The sequence below is a fragment of the Solenopsis invicta genome, chromosome 1 (genome assembly GCF_016802725.1).
Source record: "Solenopsis invicta isolate M01_SB chromosome 1, UNIL_Sinv_3.0, whole genome shotgun sequence".
Classification (NCBI taxonomy): Eukaryota; Metazoa; Arthropoda; class Insecta; order Hymenoptera; family Formicidae; genus Solenopsis; species Solenopsis invicta.
The window spans coordinates 4,210,733-4,234,660 of NC_052664.1; the positions used below are offsets into that span (position 1 = coordinate 4,210,733).

The following is a 23,928-nucleotide window of genomic DNA, read 5'->3' on the forward strand; positions in this document are numbered from 1 at the left end:
CCCACATACATACACGTCCTCACATACACAAGCCTGCCGAAAAGCCGGCTAGCGTGCCAAAGCGCTTCTCCGTCGCCTCGATAGAGCGAGAGAGAGAGAGAGAAAATAGACTGTAAAGCCTCGAATTCAGGCACAGCTGATATCGTCTATAACATCCTTTAGTTGACTTTCCACCTGTCATCATACAGTAGGACTGATAAAATACGTCACTTGGACAACAAAAAGTTTATTCAATTAATCTTTATTACATTATTATTTTTTTGTACAATATGTCATTTCTAAATCATACATACGCGCGCATATGTATGATTATAACAATTACAACAAAATATAAAACATTTTTAAAGAGTAGGCGCTTTCTGGCTTTTCTACGTCCCTGCCCAGAAATCGTGCGAAGAGGACTTTCTGAATTTTACGGCCAAAACGTAGCGCGGAAAACGAGATAGGCGAGAGGGGAATGGAGAGGAGTGTATCCGTAGAGATAACATCGCCGCTCGCTCCGTGTTTGCTACCGCGATACTTTCTCTTTCTAACCGATGATCTAAACAGAAGACAGATAGAGATCCATTATCCGTCTTTATCCAACTGCATCTCTCACTCCTGCACATAGCACAGAAAAGAACCGTAAAAATGGACATAGCACCGCTGAGAACCACCTAAACGTGGACATTACCGACGTGGAAAATGGACATTGGCTACGTAGTTGAATGTCCATTTTTCACGAAACATAGAGGCGCTTCAAAATAAGGTTCCATCTAAACTCGAAGCCTGTCCCCTCTCAGGTTCTTCTCTGCCTGCGACCTTCTATATTAATGAATAGACTCAATCAATTTGACACGTTTTTACACGAAACAGACGAATTTGGTTGAAAAAGTGTTGGACTGCCCCGCGAACCAAGATTATTGTTAACAATTGACGAATAAATATCAGGTTAAAAAACCTGTCACAGCGGCTATGATAATGATCAAAAAGTACTACACCACATACACCACAAATTGCTGACTGATGCCAACGCCACTCGTGTCAAAAGTATGAAAGGAAAAATTCCTGAGAGCGACGACGACGATGAGAATGATGAGAATGACGTTTCTTAACATGTAAAACGTCAAAATTTGGACTTTGCATCGCGATATCTCCGCTCACAGAGAGAAAAAATAAAAACACTTTTATTATACAATTCGCCCTTAAGCTATCAATTAAGACTACTCAGGGAGTCAATCATGTAATTTCACGTGGAACTTTTCACGTTTCACTTTTCACTTTTCACGTTTTACTTTTCACTTTTCATTTTTCATTTTTCACTCATAGAGAGTTCACGTGAATCTTTTCACGCACAGCGATTATGTATGAATAATGCGCGGAAGTTTAGTGTGCATTCCGAAATTCACCATTAGAGGCTCTGTCATTGCAACTATCAAGCGATCGTGAAAAAAGTTTCTACCTGCTTTTACAGTATAACTTTTACTGTAAAAATTTTATTACATAAAAAAAATTGTAAAAAAAATATTCATAAATAAATAGCAATATTTCTTAGTTATATTGCATAAACTTAATTTACAAATATAATATATATTACATTTATTTTTAATGATCCATATATTGTAACAACTATTTTATTATGTAGTAATCTAATACTCAAAATTACATTGTAATTTAATTCAAACATTGTTTTTCAAAATTAATTTTAATTAGTTTTTTATGTGTGCAAATTTTTAAATAAATTAATTTCATTAGTCATTAAATTTAACTTTGTTTAATTAAAAAATATTGAATAATTTAGAATACGGACCTTCATCAAAACTGAATTCTCCGCTCACACATGTATTTTCCAAATTTATAAGTTATAAACACTTACATGATTGATTAATATTCTATTTCACAAGACGCACCTTTCTTATATCATTGTGTATCAAAACGTTAAAGTATATTTTAATCTAAATTTGCATTTGATGAAGCCTTATTCTATATAATTATCAAAATATCAATTTGTCAAATATAAATATCAAACCTAATTACATTACAAAAGCATTATTTTTATTTATGTATGTATTACTGTATCCTATCAACGCAATGCAATACCAGTAGAATGTATAAGCCGGTTCTAACTCGGGGATCTCAGGGGGGTGCGGGGAAGGGGGGGAATATTTCGGGTCGCGCGGGGGGACCTAACCGGCGATAAGGTCCTGCGGGTGGACCAAACCGGGTGGAGGAGGGGGAGGGAGGGCTTAAAACGGGGTCACACGTGTAAACCTAACCGGTAGTTCTGCGTAATCAATGTTTATATAAACAGAGATAACGATTCGAGGACCATGTTCTTGGCCGATGTTTAAATAAATTTGACACCTTCGAAATGTGTCGCGTGGAGGCAACTGGCCATTTAATGTAAACATGGACCATGTACTTGTCACTCTGTTTACATAAACATAATAAATCACACCGCGAGGAGGTGGGTATGACAGTACTTTGAAATCGGAAATGGTTCTGCGTAATCAATGTTTATATAAACAGAGATAACGATTCGAGGACCATGTTCTTGACCGACACCTTTGAAATGTGTCGCGTGGAGGCAACTACTGACCATTTAATGTAAACATGGACCATGTACTTGTCACTCTGTTTACATAAACATAATAAATCACACCGCTAGGAGGTGTGTATGACTGTACTTTGAAATCGGAAATGTCTGTCATCACGAGGGGGATAAGCTATACGATGGCGAATATTTTGTGGGGTGTGCGCGGCTATTTCCGCGGGGCCCGCCGCCGCCGCCGCCGCCGCGTGCGTGGAGGGGATGCGCGCTGTCTAACGCGGGATCCGCTGGGGCGATCCGCCGCCGCCGCCGCCCCCCAACGCTCGCTATTCTCTAATAATTTTTTGGTCAAGGTGGATGCAAGAGAGAGAGAGAGAAAAGCGCTGAACAGCTCTTTCAGCTGTGCTCATAACGCGTTGAAATATTATTTAGATTTGTTTACGTGAGCTCTCTTTCATGCGCGGTTGTCGCCCAGTGGCATGTCTAATCGTGCAAGGTATCTTTCTTAGTAAAAAGAAGCGCCGATAATCCGGCTTCTAATGACACGTGTAAATAATATTTAGATTTGTTTACGTGAGCTCTTTTTCGTGTGCGGTTGCCACCCAGTGGCATGTCTAATCGTGCAAGGTATCTTTCTTAGTAAAGATAAGCGCCGATAATTCGGCTGCTGCACGTTGAAACAATATTTAGATTTGTTTACGTGAGCTCTTTTTCGTGTGCGGTTGCCACCCAGTGGCATGTCTAATCGTGCAAGGTATCTTTCTTAGTAAAGATACGCGCCGATAATCCGGCTGCTGCACGTTGAAACAATATTTAGATGATGCAAGAGGGAAGCGTTAATATTTCGATCGATTAAACAAAACTCATGTTTCGGTTATAAGTCTGGCGAATGTATTATACGGTCAGTCTCGATGTGGACACCGAATCAGTCGTAATAGTTACTCTCTAAAAAATGGTTGATCATATTGAAGTTCACATTAAACGCAATCAAAAATGGAGTTTGACGACGCAGTGTTTGATATAGACATAAATCTATTTATAGATTTTGATCTAGAAGAAATCGTGTACGTTCTCGATAATGTGTTTATGCCGGAAGAAGAAGAAGAAGAAACCGATGTTCCACGACGACGAGTATCGTCGATAAAATTCCTTAGCGATCGAGAATTAGGAATACGCGGGACTTGTGAACGTGCCGTGAGACAAGGTGTCATTATTAACTCAGAACGTGTTTGTAGATTGTCAGACTACAGGAAAAGAAAATTGTATTTGCTCATACTGGACCATCTGTGCGCGTTTGATAATTGTGAAGAAAAGCAATTAAACAAATACCAGTGAGCAAAAAAAATTTACCAGAATATCTCTATATACGATATCATTCTGCAGATTACGATTCCCGCTGGTCATGGACAATGCATCAAATTTCTTGCAATAAACGTGTATACACCACCACCACAGAACTGCGACGATAAGCGCGAACCTGCAGTGATTAATTTATTTAATCGGTGGGTTGAAAAGAGAAATAGAGAGCAGGATGATCCTTGGTGGAGATACGCTATACCTCCTGACTTTTGTGAATTAAAATATATAAACGGACACTGTAACGTTCTAAGCGCACAGCGAATTTGCAAATCATGTAAACAAAATACGTGCAAGTGCTCCGAGAAAGCGTGTGATACGTACTAAAAAACTGAAAAAATGGAAAATAGTGAGCGAGTGGAACGCGAACTGCTCGAGCAATGCTCGCAGATTGCAAATTTAGCTGAATGTTTCGAGTGGTTGCAACGATGCGACGAGTACCTCGCGCAGCTCGAAGAACATTGTAGTGCCAAACGTCCTCGACTCGCCGTGGGAAAAAGACAGTCACTTGTGTCAAGAATCGCGCGACTCAAAGATGAAAAAGCGCAGTTAGAAAGACGTTTCATGCACGTTGGTGGTAATTATGCAAGCACTGGCGCTGATGATAAGCAATCGCTCGTATGGCGCGAGATCGAGACCGCGTTCAAGAATCGCATTTTGACTGGCGCTGTTATTAACATTGATTATATCGAGCCGCGACATTTTTTGGAGGACGCCAGTGATTTGGTGATTGAGCGAGTGCAAGACGCTATCGCGAAACATGATAGTGTAAAGGTAAACACCGTATTTAATGGTGAATATGTTAATAATCATGATGAACGTAATATTAAAAATATCGCTACGAGGAACAATGACCTTTATCGATCGTCAAATTTGCGCGAGTGGTATCAGCAGAGTGTCATCGATGTCACGTTGGCGATGCTCGACGAGTTCCAAGAACGCGATAGTGGTTGGGCTCTTACGCGAATACTGAATTTAACGGTAAACATTAATAAACATAATCCCATGCACGCGGGATGTTGCATCGAATTGCCGCGGGGAATAAAGAATAAACGTGCCGTGATTAATGTGCAATCGAAAGACAATGCGTGTTTCGCGTGGACGGTAGTGGCCGCTCTGTACCCTGCCGAAAGAAACGCAGACCGGGAGTCGTCATATCCGCATTATTCGACTGTTTTGAAGTTTGACGATATACAATTTCCAATGAAAGTGAAAGACATTGGAAAATTTGAACGATTAAACGACGTGTCGGTAAATGTGTACGGTGCCGTATTCGACAAAAAAGAAAAGAAACTAGGCGTATTCCCGATAAGACTCACCAAGGATAAGAAGGAGAAGCATGCCAATCTACTGTATTTGGAAGATGAACGTGAGAACAGCCTCAGCCACTTTGCGTGGATTAAGAACCTGTCACGACTGGTCAGTTTACAGCTGAGCAAAAACAAACACAAGAAATTCATCTGTGATCGGTAAGTGTAATAATAAAATCTGTTAAAAAAATATTTCTCACTTATAAAAATTGTTTTAATTTTAAAAATCGTCTTCTGTTTTTTTATAGTTGTCTGCATTACTTTAGCTCAGAAGAAAAGTTGCAGTCACACAAAGTGGATTGTCAGCAATTAAACGACTGCGCCGTTCTACTACCGAGCGAGGATAACAAATGGCTTGAATTCGATAATTACAACAACAAGGAGCGTGTACCCTTTGTTGTTTATTCAGATTTGGAGTGCATACTGCGGAAGATTGACCCAGGAACAGAGAACACTTCAAATTTCCCGTATCAGCATCACGAGGTATTTAGTATAGCATATTATGTTAAGTGCTCATACGACGACGCGTTGTCAGAGTATCACTTTCATCGCGATAACGATTGCGTCGTGTGGTTCGCGAAAGAACTCGAAAACCTGGCGTATAGCGTGAAAGCCAGAATATCCGCCAATGTTCCTATGGAATCATTAACTAAAGAGCAGCAAGAGGCATACAGTAACGCGAGGAATTGTCATATCTGTGAAAAACCGTTCGCACCGAATAGTATACGTGTGCGCGATCATTGCCATTTGACAGGGTCTTACCGTGGTCCAGCTCATTCAGATTGAAATTTAAATCACAAAAATTCATACGTTATTCCGATCGTATTTCATAATTTACCTGGTTACGATGCACATTCATCATAAAAGAAATTGCCACCACGTTCGAAGGCAAAATCGATTTACTACCGATAAATAAAGAAAAATATATATCTTTTACCAAATATGTTGAAAATACTTGTGATAAAGACATAATTTTCAAAAATGCACGAAATTATATACGGCTACGGTTCATCCATTCGTACAAGTTTTTAAGTTCAAGTCTTGACAAATTGGCATCTTTTTTAAGTATTGATAAATTAAAAATTTCTCATTCGGAATTTTCCTATCAAACGAAGTCTTTGAATTGTTGACACGCAAAGGTGTCTTTCCATACGAATACGTGGATAATGTTGACAAACTGTATGAAACGCAACTGCCACCGCGTGAATCATTTTATAGTTCTCTTACCAAGCAGACGGTATCACAGACAGATTATGCTCATGCTCAGAAAGTTTGGCAGCGGTTCTCAATCAAAACCCTGGGTGAATACAGCGACCTATATCTCAAGACCGATGTCTTATTATTGGCTGATATTTTTCAAAACTTCCGCGAAAGTAGCATTAATAGTTATGGTCTTGATCCCGCGCATTATTACACATTGCCAGGCTACACTTGGGATGCAATGTTGAAACTAACACGCGTAAGATTTGAGTTGCTCACCGATATAGACATGATCTTATTTATAGAACGCGGTATACGCGGTGGTTTGAGTCAATGCTCCGGTAGATATGCTAAAGCCAATAATAAGTACATGCGTTCTTACGATCCATCGAAACCATCGTCTTATCTAATGTATTTTGACATAAACAATATGTATGGTTTTGCGATGTGTCAACCATTACCATACGGTGAGTTTCAATCGATCGAAAACGTTGACAATTTTGACGTGAATGCGATCGCTTCGGATTCGCCCACTGGGTATGTGCTAGAAGTCGATCTCACATATCCACATGTCTGCACGATCGACACACTGACTTACCTTTCTGTCCTACACACGATAAACCGCCAGGATCACGGCAGAAAAAACTTCTCGCAACGTTGTACGATAAAAAGCGGTATGTGATACATTACCGTTATTTGCAACAATGCACGCGCAATGGGCTTCGCGTAACAAAAATTCATCGCGTATTACAGTTTGCTCAATCTCCATGGCTTCGCGATTATATAGAATTGAACACAAAATTTAGAATGAATGCAAAAAATGATTTCGAAAAGAATTTGTACAAATTGATGAACAACGCCGTGTTTGGAAAAACTATGGAAAACGTACGTAATCACGTAGACGTAAAATTATTGACAAAATGGGAAGGACGTTACGGTGCAGAGGCAATGATCGCTAAACCAAATTTTCACAGCCGCAGCGTCTTTGCGGAAAATTTAGTTGCCGTCGAACTGCGTAAACTCGAGGTGAAGTTTAACAGCCGATTTATGTGGGTATGTGCATACTTGACATATCAAAAATCTGCTTGTACGAATTTCATCACGAATATATGTTTCCGCTATATAAAAACAAGTGCAAATTGTTATACGAGGTGTGTTCAAAAAGTATCGCGAATTTTGTGTTTTTTCAAAAATTATTTATTTATTCATGAATATCTATTTTGTCCCCTTCAAAGTAATCCCCATGAGATATTATACACTTGTGCCAACGGTTTTTCCAATCTTCGAAGCACTTCAAAAAATCATTTTTTTTTATCTTGTTCAGCTCCTCCTTCGATGCCGTCTTTATCTCGTCAAGCGTAGCGTAACGTCGTCCTTTCATGGGCCTCTTCAGTTTAGGGAACAAGAAAAAGTCACAGGGGGCCAGATCTGGGGAATACGGTGGCTGCGGCATCATTAGTGTGTTGTTTTTGGCCAAAAAGTCGCGCACAAGCAACGATGTGTGAGCAGGGGCGTTATCGTGGTGCAAAAGCCAATTTTTGTTCTTCCACAAATCCGGGCGTTTCTGGCGGATTGCTTCGCGCAAATTGCGCATAACTTGCAGGTAATATTCCTTATTGACCGTTCTACCCTGTGGCAAGAACTCATGATGCACCACGCCCCTGCAATCGAAGAAAACTGTCAGCAAAACTTTCACATTCGACCGAACTTGGCGCGCTTTTTTCGATCTTGGTTCGTGCGGCAGCTTCCATTGAGATGATTGAGCTTTGGTTTCCACGTCATAACCATAAACCCACGATTCGTCACCAGTTATGACCCTCTGGAGCAAATTTGGGTCGTCGCGGACAGAGTCCAACATCTCATTAGCAATGTTCATGCGGTGCTGTTTTTGGTCGCAATTGAGCAATTTTGGTACGAATTTCGCGGCGACCCGTCTCATGCCCAAATCATTGATAAAAATCGCATGGCACGAGCCAATCGATATGTTTAGGTCCTCAGCAACTTCTCTAACGGTGATTCGACGATTGGCCAATACCATTTTCTCCACTTCATTAATTTTTTCGTCTGTTGTTGAAGTGCTCGGGCGTCCGGCACGCTCTTCGTCGTTCACATCTTCTCGGCCTTCTGAGAACATTTTGTACCACCGATAAACGTTGCTTCGGTCCAAGGTAGCTTCTCCGTATGCCACAGTCAACATTCGGAATGCATCCGCGCACTAATTTCGTTTTTCACACAAAATTTGATACAGGTTCTTTGATCCATTTTTTTGAATAGGTAAAAATCGAAGACGATCCAAAACACGTGCAAGCAAAGCAGCTGTCAACAATTAAGTGAACATTCAAAATGGCCGAGCTTGTCGGCATAAGTGAGAGACATGAGTACCAACATAACGCCACAAAAAGATCGAAATTCGAATATACGTAACCCGCGAAAATTCAAAATTCGCGATACTTTTTGAACACACCTCGTATTCAGATACTGATAGTCTTGTTTATTTCCTCGAGTGCGATGATATTTATTCAACAATGAAACGTGATATAGCGAGATATGATACAAGCGATTATCCCGCAGACAACCCGTACGGTATGCCTCTCGCGAATAAAAAAGTCCTCGGTCTAATGAAAGATGAAAACAACGGTGCGATCATGACCGAATTTGTAGGGCTTAGAGCAAAGATGTACGCGATCAAAGTAGATGGCAAAAAGGATACCAAAAAAGCGAAAGGTGTGAAAAACAATGTAGTAGCGCGAACTATTACTTTTGAAGATTATATGCGATGTTTGAACGATGAAATAGAAATAACTCGTAGCCAATCGTGTATACGTTCGAAGCTGCATCAAGTGTTTACGGTTTCAAAATCCAAAGTGGCGCTCTCGCCATATGATGATAAAAGATACCTTGTTCCATCATCATTAACAAATACATTACCATGGGGACATTGACAGATACAATTATAATCATAAGATGTTCTCACATTTTTACAAATATTATGCATTTTAATCTTTTATTGTATTACATTTTTTTTTGTATTTCTTACACGTTTAATATGCTAGTAATATTTTATATAAGTACGTTATTCATCTTTATACTTTGTTTTATATTCTGTATGCTTCATTTTATACATCTTATGTATTGTTTCATATATGTTACACGCTTAATATATATTTGACGTTTTATGAATAAGATATTTTTGATATTTTTTCAAATTTTAGATATACGTTTTTTTAATAAAAATTTTTATATGACATTTTGTATTAATAAGGATAGAAGAAGAATAAAGACCTAAAAATTGTTTGTATTCATTTTATATATTTTGTAAACGCTAATATGATATAAAATATATACATATTTAATTGAAATAAATCAAATAACATCTTTTTTATTTATCCATGAGTTGTGCGAATCATCGAATCCCAGCCACTTGACGTAAACCTTGTTTCCTTTCTTCTTTATTATCTTCTCTACCAGGTATACATTTGGATGAGTCGTGCGATGCAACTCGTACTCATAGAAGGCACCCGCTATTTGTTTACCGCGATAATCTTCCAGGAGATAAGTTACGGGATTAGTGCGCTGTACTTTAACGATCTTAAACACCTCGGTGGTCCAATTGGGGGTGTACCCCTTAGAGAATGTCGTTTTGTGCTTGCTCACGCGCACCGAATCGTTTACTTTGAATTTCGCGGGTCCCATGATTTTTATGTGAAAGTATACAGTGCCCATGAGTTTTTCAGCAACTTCCGAATTAACGTCGACTGGTCGCATGCCGATAGTACGATGCCTGCGGTTGTTGTAATCCGACACCAGACGCGGCAGCTCGTTGACCCACTTGTGCGACCCGTTAAGTGTAAACATACGCCACATATCGTTCTTAAGTATGCGATTTCATCTCTCTATTATCGATGCTTTTAAAACCGAATATATAGAATAATGATTAATGTCATACTTTTTCAAGACTTTTTGCACATCGGCGTTATAAAATTCCTTTCCCATATCCGTTTGTAAATTTTTCGGGCATCTTCCGCTCTCTCGAATTATCTTGGCGATTGCGTCAGCCGTCTCGCGCCCGGCCTTGCTCTTGAGCGGTACTGCCCAGGCGTATTTACTCAACGCATCGATGACGGTAAGTATGTAATTATGGCCTCTATTATACTTTGAATAGGGACGCATCTCGACGATATCAGCTTGCCAAAGATCGTTGAATCCTTTGATTATAACACGTCTTCTAGGAAAATTGCGTCTAGCTGACGCGTGTAATTCTTCGACGATTCGTTGCCTCTCGGAGCTTATTGTTTTCTTCGATGAACTCATATTTCGGCGCGTAAACGAATTGCATTACGACTGACTCGTTTAGCGGTTACACGATGTAATTTATAATGTTGACATTGCAAAGTTCCTCTACTTTTGTTTAAAAAAAAAAAAACGTTTTTTCTCCATTTATCAGTATTTTCTGTCTTCCTTTAATAACTTTTCTTTGTCTTCCGGTTTCTGTCGATTAGATAATTTTTCATACTCATTCTTGACTCGATCTACGGCCATTCGATAACCATCCTTCACTCGTTCTTGTGTCTTTTCATAGCGATCCTGAGCCGATCGATAATTGTCTGACAACCGTTCTTGAAACGTCCGATTTTTATTTAAGAATCGTTCAAAGTCATTCGTTAAACGTTCATAACCGTCTTTTTGACGTTCATTGCTGCTCATTTTTGTCGTCTATCGCACGTCCTTCTCAAACAAAATCAACCTCTCGTCTGACTCGTTTCGTGGGTATACGATTTAATTTATAATTATGCCAGCTTCACGAAGTTCTTCCACGATGGACAACATCTCGTTGCCGTGAGCGTCGTTGCCCGCTCGATGTGAAGCGTCTAGCAATCGTAGACGATCTACTAATTCGTTGGGATCGTCCCAGTGCACGTAATCAATCGCGTTGTCGGTTAGTATCATAGCGCGAGGTAATCCCTTTCCGGATTTATTCGTTCTCTTTGGTGTAGATTCGATTGACATCAATGGTGCGATCACGTATCTATACTTGTATCCTTTGTTGCCTCGTAGTCGACTCTCCGCGGTGTAATTACGTCTATGTACGTTTGTAGTCAACAATATGCTCTTGTACTTTTGCAAATCGTCCTCCTTATAGAGAAAATCATCGGGGAGTCTCTTAAAAATCAACTCGTAAAGACCGGGTGTGCCAGCGTATCGCACGCCATCAATAATTATGTTATCATTGATGTCCACGTCAAACTTTTTATTACCAAGCATCATTCCATCCTTGTCGAGACGAACACCATACACGGTGTCTATAATTTTCTCTTTTCCACCACCGCTGAAGAAATCTCCAATGTACTTTTGACCGAGCGGGCCAAAATGCTCAGACAACGTTTTTCGACCTTCCAACGTTTGCATCTGATGTTGAACAGACGTTCCAAACGAATCGTCTGTGGTTTCGAAAACGTTCTCGAGAGCCTTGTTAGTTAATGTTGCAGGACCAATCATCGTACGCGGTGTTGACGTTATCGCTGGTGAATCCATTGCATCATACGCTTGTTCAAAACGTTGCTTTTTGCTCGATGTTGCTTTCGACAATTCGTAAGATACACCATCGTCGTCATCGTCGTCGCTCGGTCTTTTCTTAATTATTCTTTCTTCCTTGATTTCTTCTTTCTTTTAATCGGCTGAGATTCCTCGACAATCTGTTTCAGAGGTGCGACGATGGGCTTGAAACGTCTCTCCATTGCAATTTCCTCCTCGATCCTGCCGGTTTTTAAAGCGCGATGTTTCTTGCGGATCGCATCGCTCGTTTTTTCAATCTCCCTCGCGAGTTGCTCACGCTTGCGTATATCTTTGTTATTTTCCGCCATGTTAACGTTCAACGTTGACGTATCGATAATGACTAATCGTTTTGCGGTACCGCGAACTCGTTAAATCCTTTTCTGTATCGTCCGTTACTAAGCGCGCTGTCCTTGTCTATCACTAGAAATCCATACTTTTGTTGCCAACAAGCACGGCACAAAGCACAAAATTCGTCGTACGACATGTCGGTGTTTACGTGATCGTTGTAAACGTGTTTAAGGTTGGTACCATCCTGTTTAAACAGAATTAGGAGATTGGCGTTATCGCGTATCAGATGTTTAGGTATCTTCGCGTACGTTTGACAAAGATAAAAGCAGTCGACATTCGAGTGGCGGCCCATTGAAAAGTATTCTCTCACCGCATCCTGCTTATCGCACGCAACGTCGTCGAAGACGAAGATTGAATTCGGAAGCGCCTCGCTCGGTGGAATAACGTCGCTATTATTAGAGAACGTAAAGTAGCCGATTTCATCGATCGATTTCAACAGATTTTCGAGATATTGATATTTAGGCTGCTGCAGCGACTTGGAATAAATATAAACATTCTCGAAACGTACACCATGCGGACCCTCGAGCAGGCTTATCAGAACATTAGTTTTGCCGCACGAAGATGGTCCCGCAATTATTGGGGTACTCGGCAGCATTTCACCGTGTTTCCGCAACTGCGCGTTGTCCCCCATCATTCGCAATTTCTCGTCGCAGTTTGTGACGCGTATCGTCAGCGACTGCCGCACGAATTTCATGTTTCACACTAAACTCGCGTGACGCGTCGAAGGCCTATTTATAGATGTGTGAAATCTTGAGTAGCTCAGTATCAAAAATGTTTCTCGCGCTGTCACATCCCAGCGATATTCTGGACCTAAGCGCTGAGCAGTTGCAATATAACACATCGTTCAATAAGTCCCGAGACTAACCCAGAGATAACGCTAGTAGTACCAAGCTGGCCACGTTTCCCTAGAATGCGAACCTTCACATGAAACGTGTACAAATTTCACGTCGATCGGACCACAAACAGCTGAGTTATTGAGGTTAGAGCAAAGTCACTTTGTAATTTGTTTGAAAAATGGAAAAAAATTTAGTTTCGCGTGTTGATAAAGCATTGTTTTTTAATGGGTAAATTCCATCTAAATCAACGATTTGTCGTTGGTATGCTGAGTTTAAACGTGGTCGTACGGACACAAACGATGCGGAACGTTCGGGTAGGCCATTGGAAGCCGTTTACAAATTACAAAGTGACTTTGCTCTAACCTCAATAACTCAGCTGTTTGTGGTCCGATCGACGTGAAATTTGTACACGTTTCATGTGAAGGTTCGCATTCTAGGGAAACGTGGCCAGCTTGGTACTACTAGCGTTATCTCTGGGTTAGTCTCGGGACTTATTGAACGATGTGTTATACCTAAAGTCGTACTGTTACGCGTGTGCGGTAATTACATCGACCACGTTTGGGAACGGCTTCCGAAACATATACAGGTGGACCCGGTAGTTCAAACTTATCGTCGCTGCGACGAGCATTATAATCAACCTTGGCAGCGTACGCACATCGACGGCCCAGCACCGAGGATAAAAGATTGCAGCGAATGTCAGCGTCGAACAAAACCGGAAGTTTGCTGAATCGAGCGATAAACGCGCTTCCTTTCGAGTTACATATCCCCGGTTACCAGTTTTGCGGTCCGGGCACTCGGCTGAAGAAACGATTAGCCAGAGGCGACACGGGCGTAAATCCATTGGACGCAGCGTGCCGCGAACACGATATTGCGTATTCTAAGAGTAACGAACTCGTCGATAGACACGCTGCTGACGATATACTCGCAGCGTCAGCACGGAAACGCATTACCGCGAGAGACTCGACTTTGGGCGATAGAGCCGCCGCTGCAGCCATCTGGGCAGCGATGAAGGCCAAGACCAAGATCGGCATGGGTATGAATGCAAAGACGAGAAAGAGGAAAACGACGACGACGAAAAAAAAAACGTGTACTTCCGTCGGCAAAACGAGGCGGCATGTTACCGATTCTACCAATGTTGGGCGTTCTAGGATCTTTGATCGGTGGAGCTGCAAATGTAGCGAAAGCGGTAAGCGCCCGCAAAGATGCGCGACGTCAACTTGAAGAACTGCAACGTCACAATCGCGCGATGGAACAAGGTCGCGGTCTATACTTGGCACCTTATAAATACGGACGAGGAATTTATCTCGGGCCGTATAAACGCGGACAGGACGTATCAACTAAGAGAAAAAAAAAAACGTCGAAAAGACGATAAAAATGCCTGCGGGCGTGACCACCGACGTGCAATTGAACCAGCTGGCGAGACGTATGCGAATACCGTATTTTAGAGGTGTGTACATGCGTAATGCTTTACCGACGAGTGGCGTACGTCGAAACGAGAGCGGTATCGTTAATTTGGACGATACCACGTGCCCTGGCACGCACTGGGTGGCTTACGCAAAGAGGGACAACCGCGTTGTGTATTTCGACAGCTTTGGCAATCTTCGACCGCCTCGAGAGTTGGTGCGATATTTCGGAAGCAATGTTACGATAGAGTACAATCAAACGTCCTATCAGACGTACAATCAAAATTTCTGCGGACAAATGTGCCTGAGATTTTTACAAACTGTTGACTTTTAAAAAGATCGATGAGGTGTCGAAGAGTCTCAGTATTCGTCGAACGCTTTTTCCATCATGTCGTTTACGCTAACGCTAAGCGGAAAGAGCAGCGTTCTCGCTGCAAATTACTCTCCGGCGATAGATTTGACCGATGCCGAATACGAACTCGGTTTAACGCTTTTTGAAACTTATAACACGATACCGAATGTAAATGCCTCAAACAATAAATTTTATTTCGGCAAAGACGATGTGGAGATTACGATACCCGAGGGATCATACGAGTTGCCGGCCATTAACGAATTTTTGAAACGCGCAATCTCGCAGAAACGTCCACGACGCAACGCGCCAGATGCCAGTGACATGCTAGTTGTCCGCGGCGATATCGGCGTGATCAGTGATGACATTGAGGAAGCGATAGTGATTCGAGCTAATCATAACACGATGAAATGTGAAATTAAATGCGCTTACAAAATAAACTTTAACAAAGCCAACAGCATTGGATCGCTGCTGGGATTCTCGAAGCGTATACTGCATCCACGTAGATGGCATGAATCGGACATGTCAATTAATATTATGAACGTAAATATTATCCGCGTCGAATGTAGTATCACCGCAGGTGCATACAATAACGGTGCGCGTGTGCATACGATCCATGAATTTTCTCCGAGCGTGCCTTCAGGATATAAGCTCAGTGAAAGGCCTGCAACAGTCATTTACTTGCCAGTGATCATACGAAGCGTTACGGATCTTACCATACGCATTGTCGATCAAAACGGACGATTGCTGGATTTTCGAGGGGAGGAAATTACCGTCAGGTTGCACGTTCGAAAACGATAACGCGACACATGAGATGCTTGTGTTGAGTGGAGCTGAGCGAGCAAAGAGAGATAACGCATTCTTTACAAGACCGGTGACATCATCATTATCATCATCATCATCGATTGATAATCCGACTCGATCAACTGAGAAAAGAAAGAAGCTCAGTGTATCAAACGTTAAATTTTTACAATCACTGGGATTCGCGGTACGACAATCTTAATTAAAAAAGAAAAAATGACTGATATTCTAAATATCGGAGACGAGCCAATCTTTGACGATCGAATTGTCAAGATTGAGACCCATGCTTATTCGCCGTATGCAAACACAACGTATGGGCACAGCGACGAGATAAGAATACCCATACAGCAACAGGATTTGTATACATTGCCGTACGAGAGCTTTCTATATGTCGAAGGGAGGCTGACAAAAAAGAAGAAACCTGAGGAGATCAGCGGTGACGTGATTTTGGGAAATAATTGTGTTGCGTTTATGTTTGATGAGATAAGATATGAACTCGACGGTGTCGAGATTGATCGTAATAGAAACGTGGGTATAACTAGCTCACTCAAAAACTATGTAACGCTGTCATCCGACAAAAGCGTGATTTTGCGAAATGCTGGCTGGAAAGAACAGTTGACTACTGCTGATGGCTACTTCAACTTTTGCATTCCGCTTTACGTGCTGTTGGGATTCTGCGAGGATTACCGTCGAGTAGTGATCAACGCTCGTCACGAATTGATCTTGATACGAGCGCGCAACGACAACAATTGCTTAAAGGGCAATTCAGCGGTAGAGCCTGTGATAGAATTGTTTAAGATTCAGTGGCGAATGCCGCACGTAATACTGAATGAAATAAATAAACTTTCGATGCTGCGCACATTGGAGAGCGGACGATACCTCAGCATGGCTTTTCGCTCGTGGGATCTTTACGAGTATCCGCTTTTGCAACGTACGACCAAGCACTCGTGGGCTATCAAGACCGCTACTCAACTCGAGAAGCCGCGATATGTCATCTTTGCTCTGCACCCGGTCGAAAAAACGTCATGTCTGAGGACACGAGCCGATTCGACCATTGCAATTTAATCAACGTGAAACTGTACTTGAACTCTGATAGTTATCCTTATGAAGATATGAATTTAGATATTAGTAAAAATAGATGGGCTATTCTGTACGACATGTATGCACGTTTCTGCAAAACTTATCTCCGATACGAGTATCTCGAGCCGAATCTCACAAATTTTGATACGTCACGGTCCTTTCATAATAATAGATTGTAGTCGGCAAGTTGAATCAATCAAGAGCGCAACCGTTGACGTGCGATTGGAATTTGAGACAAAGGATAACGTACCAGAAAATACTAGTGCCTATTGCTTGATAATACACGATCGCGTGATTCAGTACAACCCGTTGACAAACATTGTGCGCAAAATCACTTAATTCCACGCATATATTATACGATACATCGACGTAGACCACAGTCTTCGTTTCGACCGCGACATGTCCGTGCCGACGTTCGTGGATCTGCAAGGTTTCCACCTTGGACGATTGAGAGGTTTCGTCGTAAAAGAATTTGCTGCTCTTAGAGGGGGAAACGTTCTCGCGCATTATATCTTTGACAGCCCCCAGCCATGGGATTGGCTGATGAAATCCGAAAGATCTTGCGCCTCCTGGCTCACTGCCATGCATCATGGGCTAAGATGGGGCACCGACGGGGTGGTTCCGTACCGGAAAGCGAGACAAGTGATTACAACTGCAGTACTGGGTGCTGAAAATCCTGACGACAAGGAGATTGTATACGTCAAAGGACATGAGAAACGAGAATGGCTGGGAGAATTACTTCTGGACAATCGGCGAGAATACGCATCGAGAGCCTGGATGTGGATTACGAAGACGTGGATAATCTGAATAATCTAAATGATGCTAATACTTTTCAATGTGGGCAACACCGTACGAATAAACATTGTGCTTTACAAAATGTATTCAAACTTTACAATTGGTGGACACAATTGCAAAAATAAACATATGTAATATACGAGATACATTTTTTTTCCCCCTCCATTACATCTACGTTTCTCCAACGTTTTTTTCATGTTTCTCACGTTTAGTTTAACGTTTCTCATGTTTAGATTAACGTTTTTTTCATATTTCACGTTTCATGTACGTCATGTTTCATGTATGTCATGTTTTACGTTTCATGTACGTCATGTTTCATGTATGTCATATTTCACGTTTCATGTACGTCATGTTTCATGTACGTCATGTTTCACGTTTCATGTACGTCACGTTTCATGTACGTCATGTTTCACGTTTCATGTACGTAACGTTTCACGTTTCATGTACGTAACGTTTCACGTTTCATGTTTCTCACGTTTAGTTTTACGTTTTTCACGTTTAGTTTAACGTTTTTTCATGTTTTTTTCACGTTTAGTTTAACGTTTTTTCATGTTTAGATTAACGTTTTTTTCATGTTTCACGTTTCATGTACGTCATGTTTCATGTATGTCATGTTTTACGTTTCATGTACGTCATGTTTCATGTACGTCATGTTTCATGTACGTAATGTTTCACGTTTCATGTACGTAACGTTTCACGTTTCATGTACGTAACGTTTCACGTTTCATGTACGTAACGTTTCACGTTTCATGTTTCTCACGTTTAGTTTAACGTTTTTCATGTTTTTTCACGTTTAGTTTAACGTTTTTTCATGTTTTTTTCACGTTTAGTTTAACGTTTTTTCATGTTTAGATTAACGTTTTTTTCATGTTTCACGTTTCATGTACGTCATGTTTCATGTATGTCATGTTTCATGTATGTCATGTTTTACGTTTCATGTACGTCATGTTTCATGTACATCATGTTTCATGTACGTCATGTTTCACGTTTCATGTACGTCATGTTTCATGTACGTCACGTTTCATGTACGTCATGTTTCACGTATCATGTACGTCATGTTTCATGTACGTCATGTTTCACGTTTCATGTACAACGTTGCCAGACCGCGAAAACGTGTCGTGACACGTTCAAGCGATAACGATGATGATGAAATTGTTTGATAGAGGGGAAAAGTATCCCCCACTCCTTTACAATTGCAGAAGCTTTAATCCTCCTACAAACGTCGCAATTTATAATCAGTTTTGAATCAGTCGCTCGTTTGAACGGTTCTGAGACAACGCATCTCTCTCTCGGTATAAACAATGGCAAACTATTACGTTCCAATCCAGACTGAAGCGTGCGAGAGATCGTAAGTATCTTTATATTTAAATTACGTTTTATACATTTATTGTACGTTTTACTTATCTCTCCGTTTTTTTCAGCACGTCTTTGGAATCGCGGTATACGCCGCGTATTTTGGGTAGAAGGTTTGCGCTAACATCAACTTCCTACAAATGGATTGATGTAGCGATCAACGTTGGATCTGTTTCCTGCTCCGTGGAGATATCGCTCGGCGATACACGCTGCAACCGGATCGTTCTACCTTATAAAACGTGGAGAGCTCTGTTAGATAAACGTGCGGATTTCAAGCGATTCGTCCAGTCAACCGAAGCACCATCGTTACCGATTCATGACCTTACCGTGCAACTCGTGAAACTGCGCGATGAAAATATTGTTAAATTATCGTTGCACGATGCTTGTATTTACATAAAACCTGCAACTATGTTATTTATATTCAACCTGGAACATTGTGTCGAGCACATGTATTATACGCTGCATCAAAGCATTGCAACTGCGACTGAGAAATTTAAACATTTTGTAACATTTTTGCGTCAAAACTTTGCCATGAACAAACCAGACGCGACAGAATTATTGCGCAAATTTTACGATAAGAGTTCGCAAATTGAGTGTGAATTAATAGCTTACGCTATTGATACTATTGTGAACGAAGCATTACATGAACAATAAAAAAAGGATTTTAAAAAACTCTTTAAAATGTATTTGAAAATCTATCCTTATCCATTGTTTCCTATTTTCTTAGTAAATAATATGCGAGATAGTAGAGGCGCGCGTTATTTAGGCGCCTACATTAAGGAGGCGCGCGAAAGAAACAAGCGTGGCGAGGTGGGGGAGACTAAACGCGCAAGCACACGCTTCACCATGTACGAGAAAATTGAGCGAGCGAGCACTATAGAAGAGTTTCTTTCTTTGAAAGTTTACATTAGTAATCGGGGATACTTCAGTTGTTTATATGACGTAGATTTTTGAAGAGGAGGAACTGCATAGACCTCTGCTTGCAGTCAGAGAGTCAGTCAGTCAGTCGTGAGACAGTCTTCTTGTGAAAAAGACTAAAAACAGTATTCAGTTTTTCGAAAAAATGGAAAGATTATTTCACGTAATTCGAGTTACGTATCCGGCGGATGCGGTAAGTTCTTTTCATCTTTTTTAACCCTGACATTTTTGAAAAAATATATACATATGTTTTTACATTTTTAATATTTTTTTCAGAGATTGATGGTACATAATGAGGAGCAACTCGTTGTGCCGATAAGGCACTTATTAGAATTAAGGATTACCAGCCCCCGCCCCGTAAGTTTTATTATTTATATCAATTTTAAATTACTATTTTATGTGTACAATTGTAATATTAAATGTTTTTTCCTGTTTTTGTTTCAGAACATCTCTCGAGACCAAATTGAGATAGCAGGATTTATCAATATATCCGATGCGAAATATAGGCGCTGGTACCGTCAGTGGGACCAGTGGTATAATGAAAGAGAGTGGGTCTGCAACGAGTGGGACCTGGAGGATCAATGGGACCTTCAAATATTATTCGGAGAGCGGGTCTACCAGGAGGAGATCTGGTGAAAAAAATTATTATAGAATTTTTTAATACAAAAATTTTTTTTCTGTTTTTGTGTAAAATTTTTCAAAATACATATATGAATTTTAATTTATGTACCAATTTTTTTCTCCTATCACTTATTCACCTTTCCTTCAATCCCCTCATTAAAAAAATTATCGTGAAAACAGCGATAGAGGTAGGGCGGTAGCGGGTGCTGGGTGGGGAAATGGGTCGCATACGACGAGCGAATGCGCTATAGAAGCGAGTGGATGGAAAAAGCGAGCGAGCGAGGGAGCGAGCGCGTGAAAGAAACAAGCGTGGCGAGATGGGGGGGGACTAAACGCGCAAGCATGCCCGTTACCGCGTACGGGAAAATCGAGCGAGCGAGTAAGCGAGCGAGGGACGGAGAGAGCGAATGCGTAAGCGCGCATCCCCTCCACGCACGCGGCGGATCGCCCCAGCGGATCCCGCGTTAGACAGCGCGCATCCCCTCCGCGTACGCGGCGGCGGCGGCGGCGGCGGCGGCGGCGGCGGCGGACCCCGCGGAAATAGCCGCACACACCCCTTCGCCATCGTATCGCTTATCTCCCTCGTGATGACAGACATTTCCGATTTCAAAGAACAGTCATACACACCTCCTCGCGATGTGATTTATTATGTTTATGTAAACAGAGTGACAGGTACATGGTCCATGTTTACATTAAATGGCCAGTTGCCTCCACGCGACACATTTCAAAGGTATCAGCCAAGAACATGGTCCTCGAATCGTTATCACTCTGTTTACTTAAACATTGATTACGCAGAACTACCGGTTAGGTTCGTACACGTGTCCCCGATTTAATCCCCCCTCGCCCTGCCCCGGTCGCGTAACATCGTCTCCGGTTAGACCCCCCGTGAGACCCGAAATATTCCCCCCTTCCCCGCACGCGGCACATTTCAAAGGTGTCAAATTTATTTAAACATCGGCCAAGAACATGGTCCTCGAATCGTTATCACTGTTTATATAAACATTGATTACGCAGAACTACCGGTTAGGTTTACACGTGTCCCCGTTTTATGCCCCCCCTCCCCCTCCCCACCCGGTTTGGTCCACCCGCGGGACCTTATCGCCGGTTAGGTCCCCCCGCGCGACCCGAAATATTCCCCCCCTTCCCCGCACCCCCCTGAGATCCCTGGGTTAGAATCCGCCTATGCTACTAAACTTTGATACTTTTAATTTCATATTTACGTAATTAAATTGCATATCATGTCCGTAAGGACATCGCTCGAAAAGAGTGCAAATATTTTTTTTTGGTCCGCAAGGACATCGCTCGAAAAGAGTGCAGATATTTTTTTTTGGTCCGCAAGGACATCGCTCGAAAAGAGTGCAAATATTTTTTTTGGTCCGCAAGGACATCGCTCGAAAAGAGTGCAAATATTTTTTTTGGTCCGCAAGGACATCGCTCGAAAAGAGTGCAAATATTTTTTTTGGTCCGCAAGGACATCGCTCGAAAAGAGTGCAAATATTTTTTTTTGGTCCGCAAGGACATCGCTCGAAAAGAGTGCAAATATTTTTTTTTTATCCGCAAGGACATCGCTCGAAAAGAGTGCAAATATTTTTTTTTGGTCCGTAAGGACATCGCCCAAAAAGAGTGAAAACATTTTTGTTTTAAATTGATAAATTTAAACACGCAAACACACACACACACACACACACTGAGGAAAATGTAAAAAATTTATTTTGAAAGTGATATTTAATCAGTTACATTATTTTGCAATATTATCTAATTCCATTTCTTATGTGACTAGTTAATATTGTAAAACAACATAGCTGGTTAAATATTAATTTCAATTCTTATGATTATTACTTTCAAATAGATAAGAATTTTGTACATTTTCCTCCTGACGGAAGAGACCACCACCTTCTCGCGGTTTCCGTTGAGCAACACTATGTACGTTTTGTGTAAATAAAATAAATGAAACAGGTAATACATAGAAAAAAATAATTTCAGTAATAGTCGATATTTATTTCATTAAAAAAAGTGAACATAATTTTCTGTAACTTGACAGATATTTATTTCTACATATAAATAAAAAACGCGTATGGTGGCCAAGAGTGGAGTTAAATATATTAACATGTTTTAATTGCTGTATTAAGTTAGTGCGAGTAAATTATACATTACTTAAAAGCTTGCAGAAAAATAACCGATTCTTAATGACGTCGCCAGAATTACATTGAAGAATTTCGAGATTCGCAATCATGTTACAGCAACAGTAACAGCTGTATGTGATTTCAGATCTGGAGTTGTCAAATTGACGAATGCGGCGCGCGACATTTCCCGATAGGATAATATTTATTAAATTACAAGACAGAATCTTGCATAAATATTGTAATGAGCAATTATGTAGTTGACCTTTTATAAAATAGATAATTGTTCAATTAATTTCAAAACAGTACCTCTACATCTGTTTTTGTAAATGGACTTATATAATTGCTTATTAAAATTTTTATGCAAGATTTCGTCATATAATTTAATAAATGTGTTTTAATGAGATTTTCCTAATAACTTATATATATATATATATATATATATATATATATATATATATATATATATATATATGTATAATTCTAGGTTTATTAATAATTATACATCGCAAATAATTTTTTCTACAATTATTCATATTCATATATATATACGAGGTGTGTTCAAAAAGTATCGCGAATTTTGTGTTTTTTCAAAAATTATTTATTTATTCATGAATATCTATTTTGTCCCCTTCAAAGTAATCCCCATGAGATATTATACACTTGTGCCAACGGTTTTTCCAATCTTCGAAGCACTTCAAAAAATCATTTTTTTTTATCTTGTTCAGCTCCTCCTTCGATGCCGTCTTTATCTCGTCAAGCGTAGCGTAACGTCGTCCTTCCATGGGCCTCTTCAGTTTAGGGAACAAGAAAAAGTCACAGGGTGCCAGATCTGGGGAATACGGTGGCTGCGGCATCATTAGTGTGTTGTTTTTGGCCAAAAAGTCGCGCACAAGCAACGATGTGTGAGCAGGGGCGTTATCGTGGTGCAAAAGCCAATTTTTGTTCTTCCACAAATCCGAGCGTTTCTGGCGGATTGCTTCGCGCAAATTGCGCATAACTTGCAGGTAATATTCCTTATTGACCGTTCTACCCTGTGGCAAGAACTCATGATGCACCACGCCCCTGCAATCGAAGAAAACTGTCAGCAAAACTTTCACATTCGACCGAACTTGGCGCGCTTTTTTCGATCTTGGTTCGTGCGGCAGCTTCCATTGAGATGATTGAGCTTTGGTTTCCACGTCATAACCATAAACCCACGATTCGTCACCAGTTATGACCCTCTGGAGCAAATTTGGGTCGTCGCGGACAGAGTCCAACATCTCATTAGCAATGTTCATGCGGTGCTGTTTTTGGTCGCAATTGAGCAATTTTGGTACGAATTTCGCGGCGATCCGTCTCATGCCCAAATCATT

General features: G+C 40.9%; 2 protein-coding genes across 3 annotated transcripts in view; one reads left to right on the top strand and one right to left on the bottom strand.

The window, feature by feature from the left end:
* The window catches only part of LOC105207326 (E3 ubiquitin-protein ligase HUWE1), a 336,590-nt gene that overhangs the window by 215,499 nt on the left and 97,163 nt on the right, over positions 1-23,928 (bottom strand). The window lies entirely within an intron of this gene.
* On the top strand, positions 19,546-20,658 carry LOC120357065. 2 transcript variants are annotated; one of them, XM_039446473.1, is made up of 3 exons: positions 19,546-20,025; positions 20,109-20,189; positions 20,277-20,658. In XM_039446473.1, exons 1-3 carry the CDS (start codon positions 19,978-19,980, stop codon positions 20,466-20,468), a joined length of 321 nt encoding a protein of 106 aa, XP_039302407.1. In that variant the 5' UTR covers positions 19,546-19,977; the 3' UTR covers positions 20,469-20,658. The 2 variants fall into 2 exon arrangements, with proteins under 2 accessions (XP_039302407.1, XP_039302403.1); XM_039446469.1 differs by having other exon boundaries at positions 20,109-20,658.

What these genes read in the sequence shown, in the direction of transcription:
- LOC120357065 (XM_039446469.1), top strand. Translation starts at nt 19,978, where the DNA reads ATGGAAAGATTATTTCACGTAATTCGAGTTACGTATCCGGCGGATGCG. An exon ending in TTACGTATCCGGCGGATGCG is followed by an intron (nt 20,026 to 20,108) that starts GTAAGTTCTTTT and finishes TATTTTTTTCAG; the next exon opens with AGATTGATGGTACATAATGA.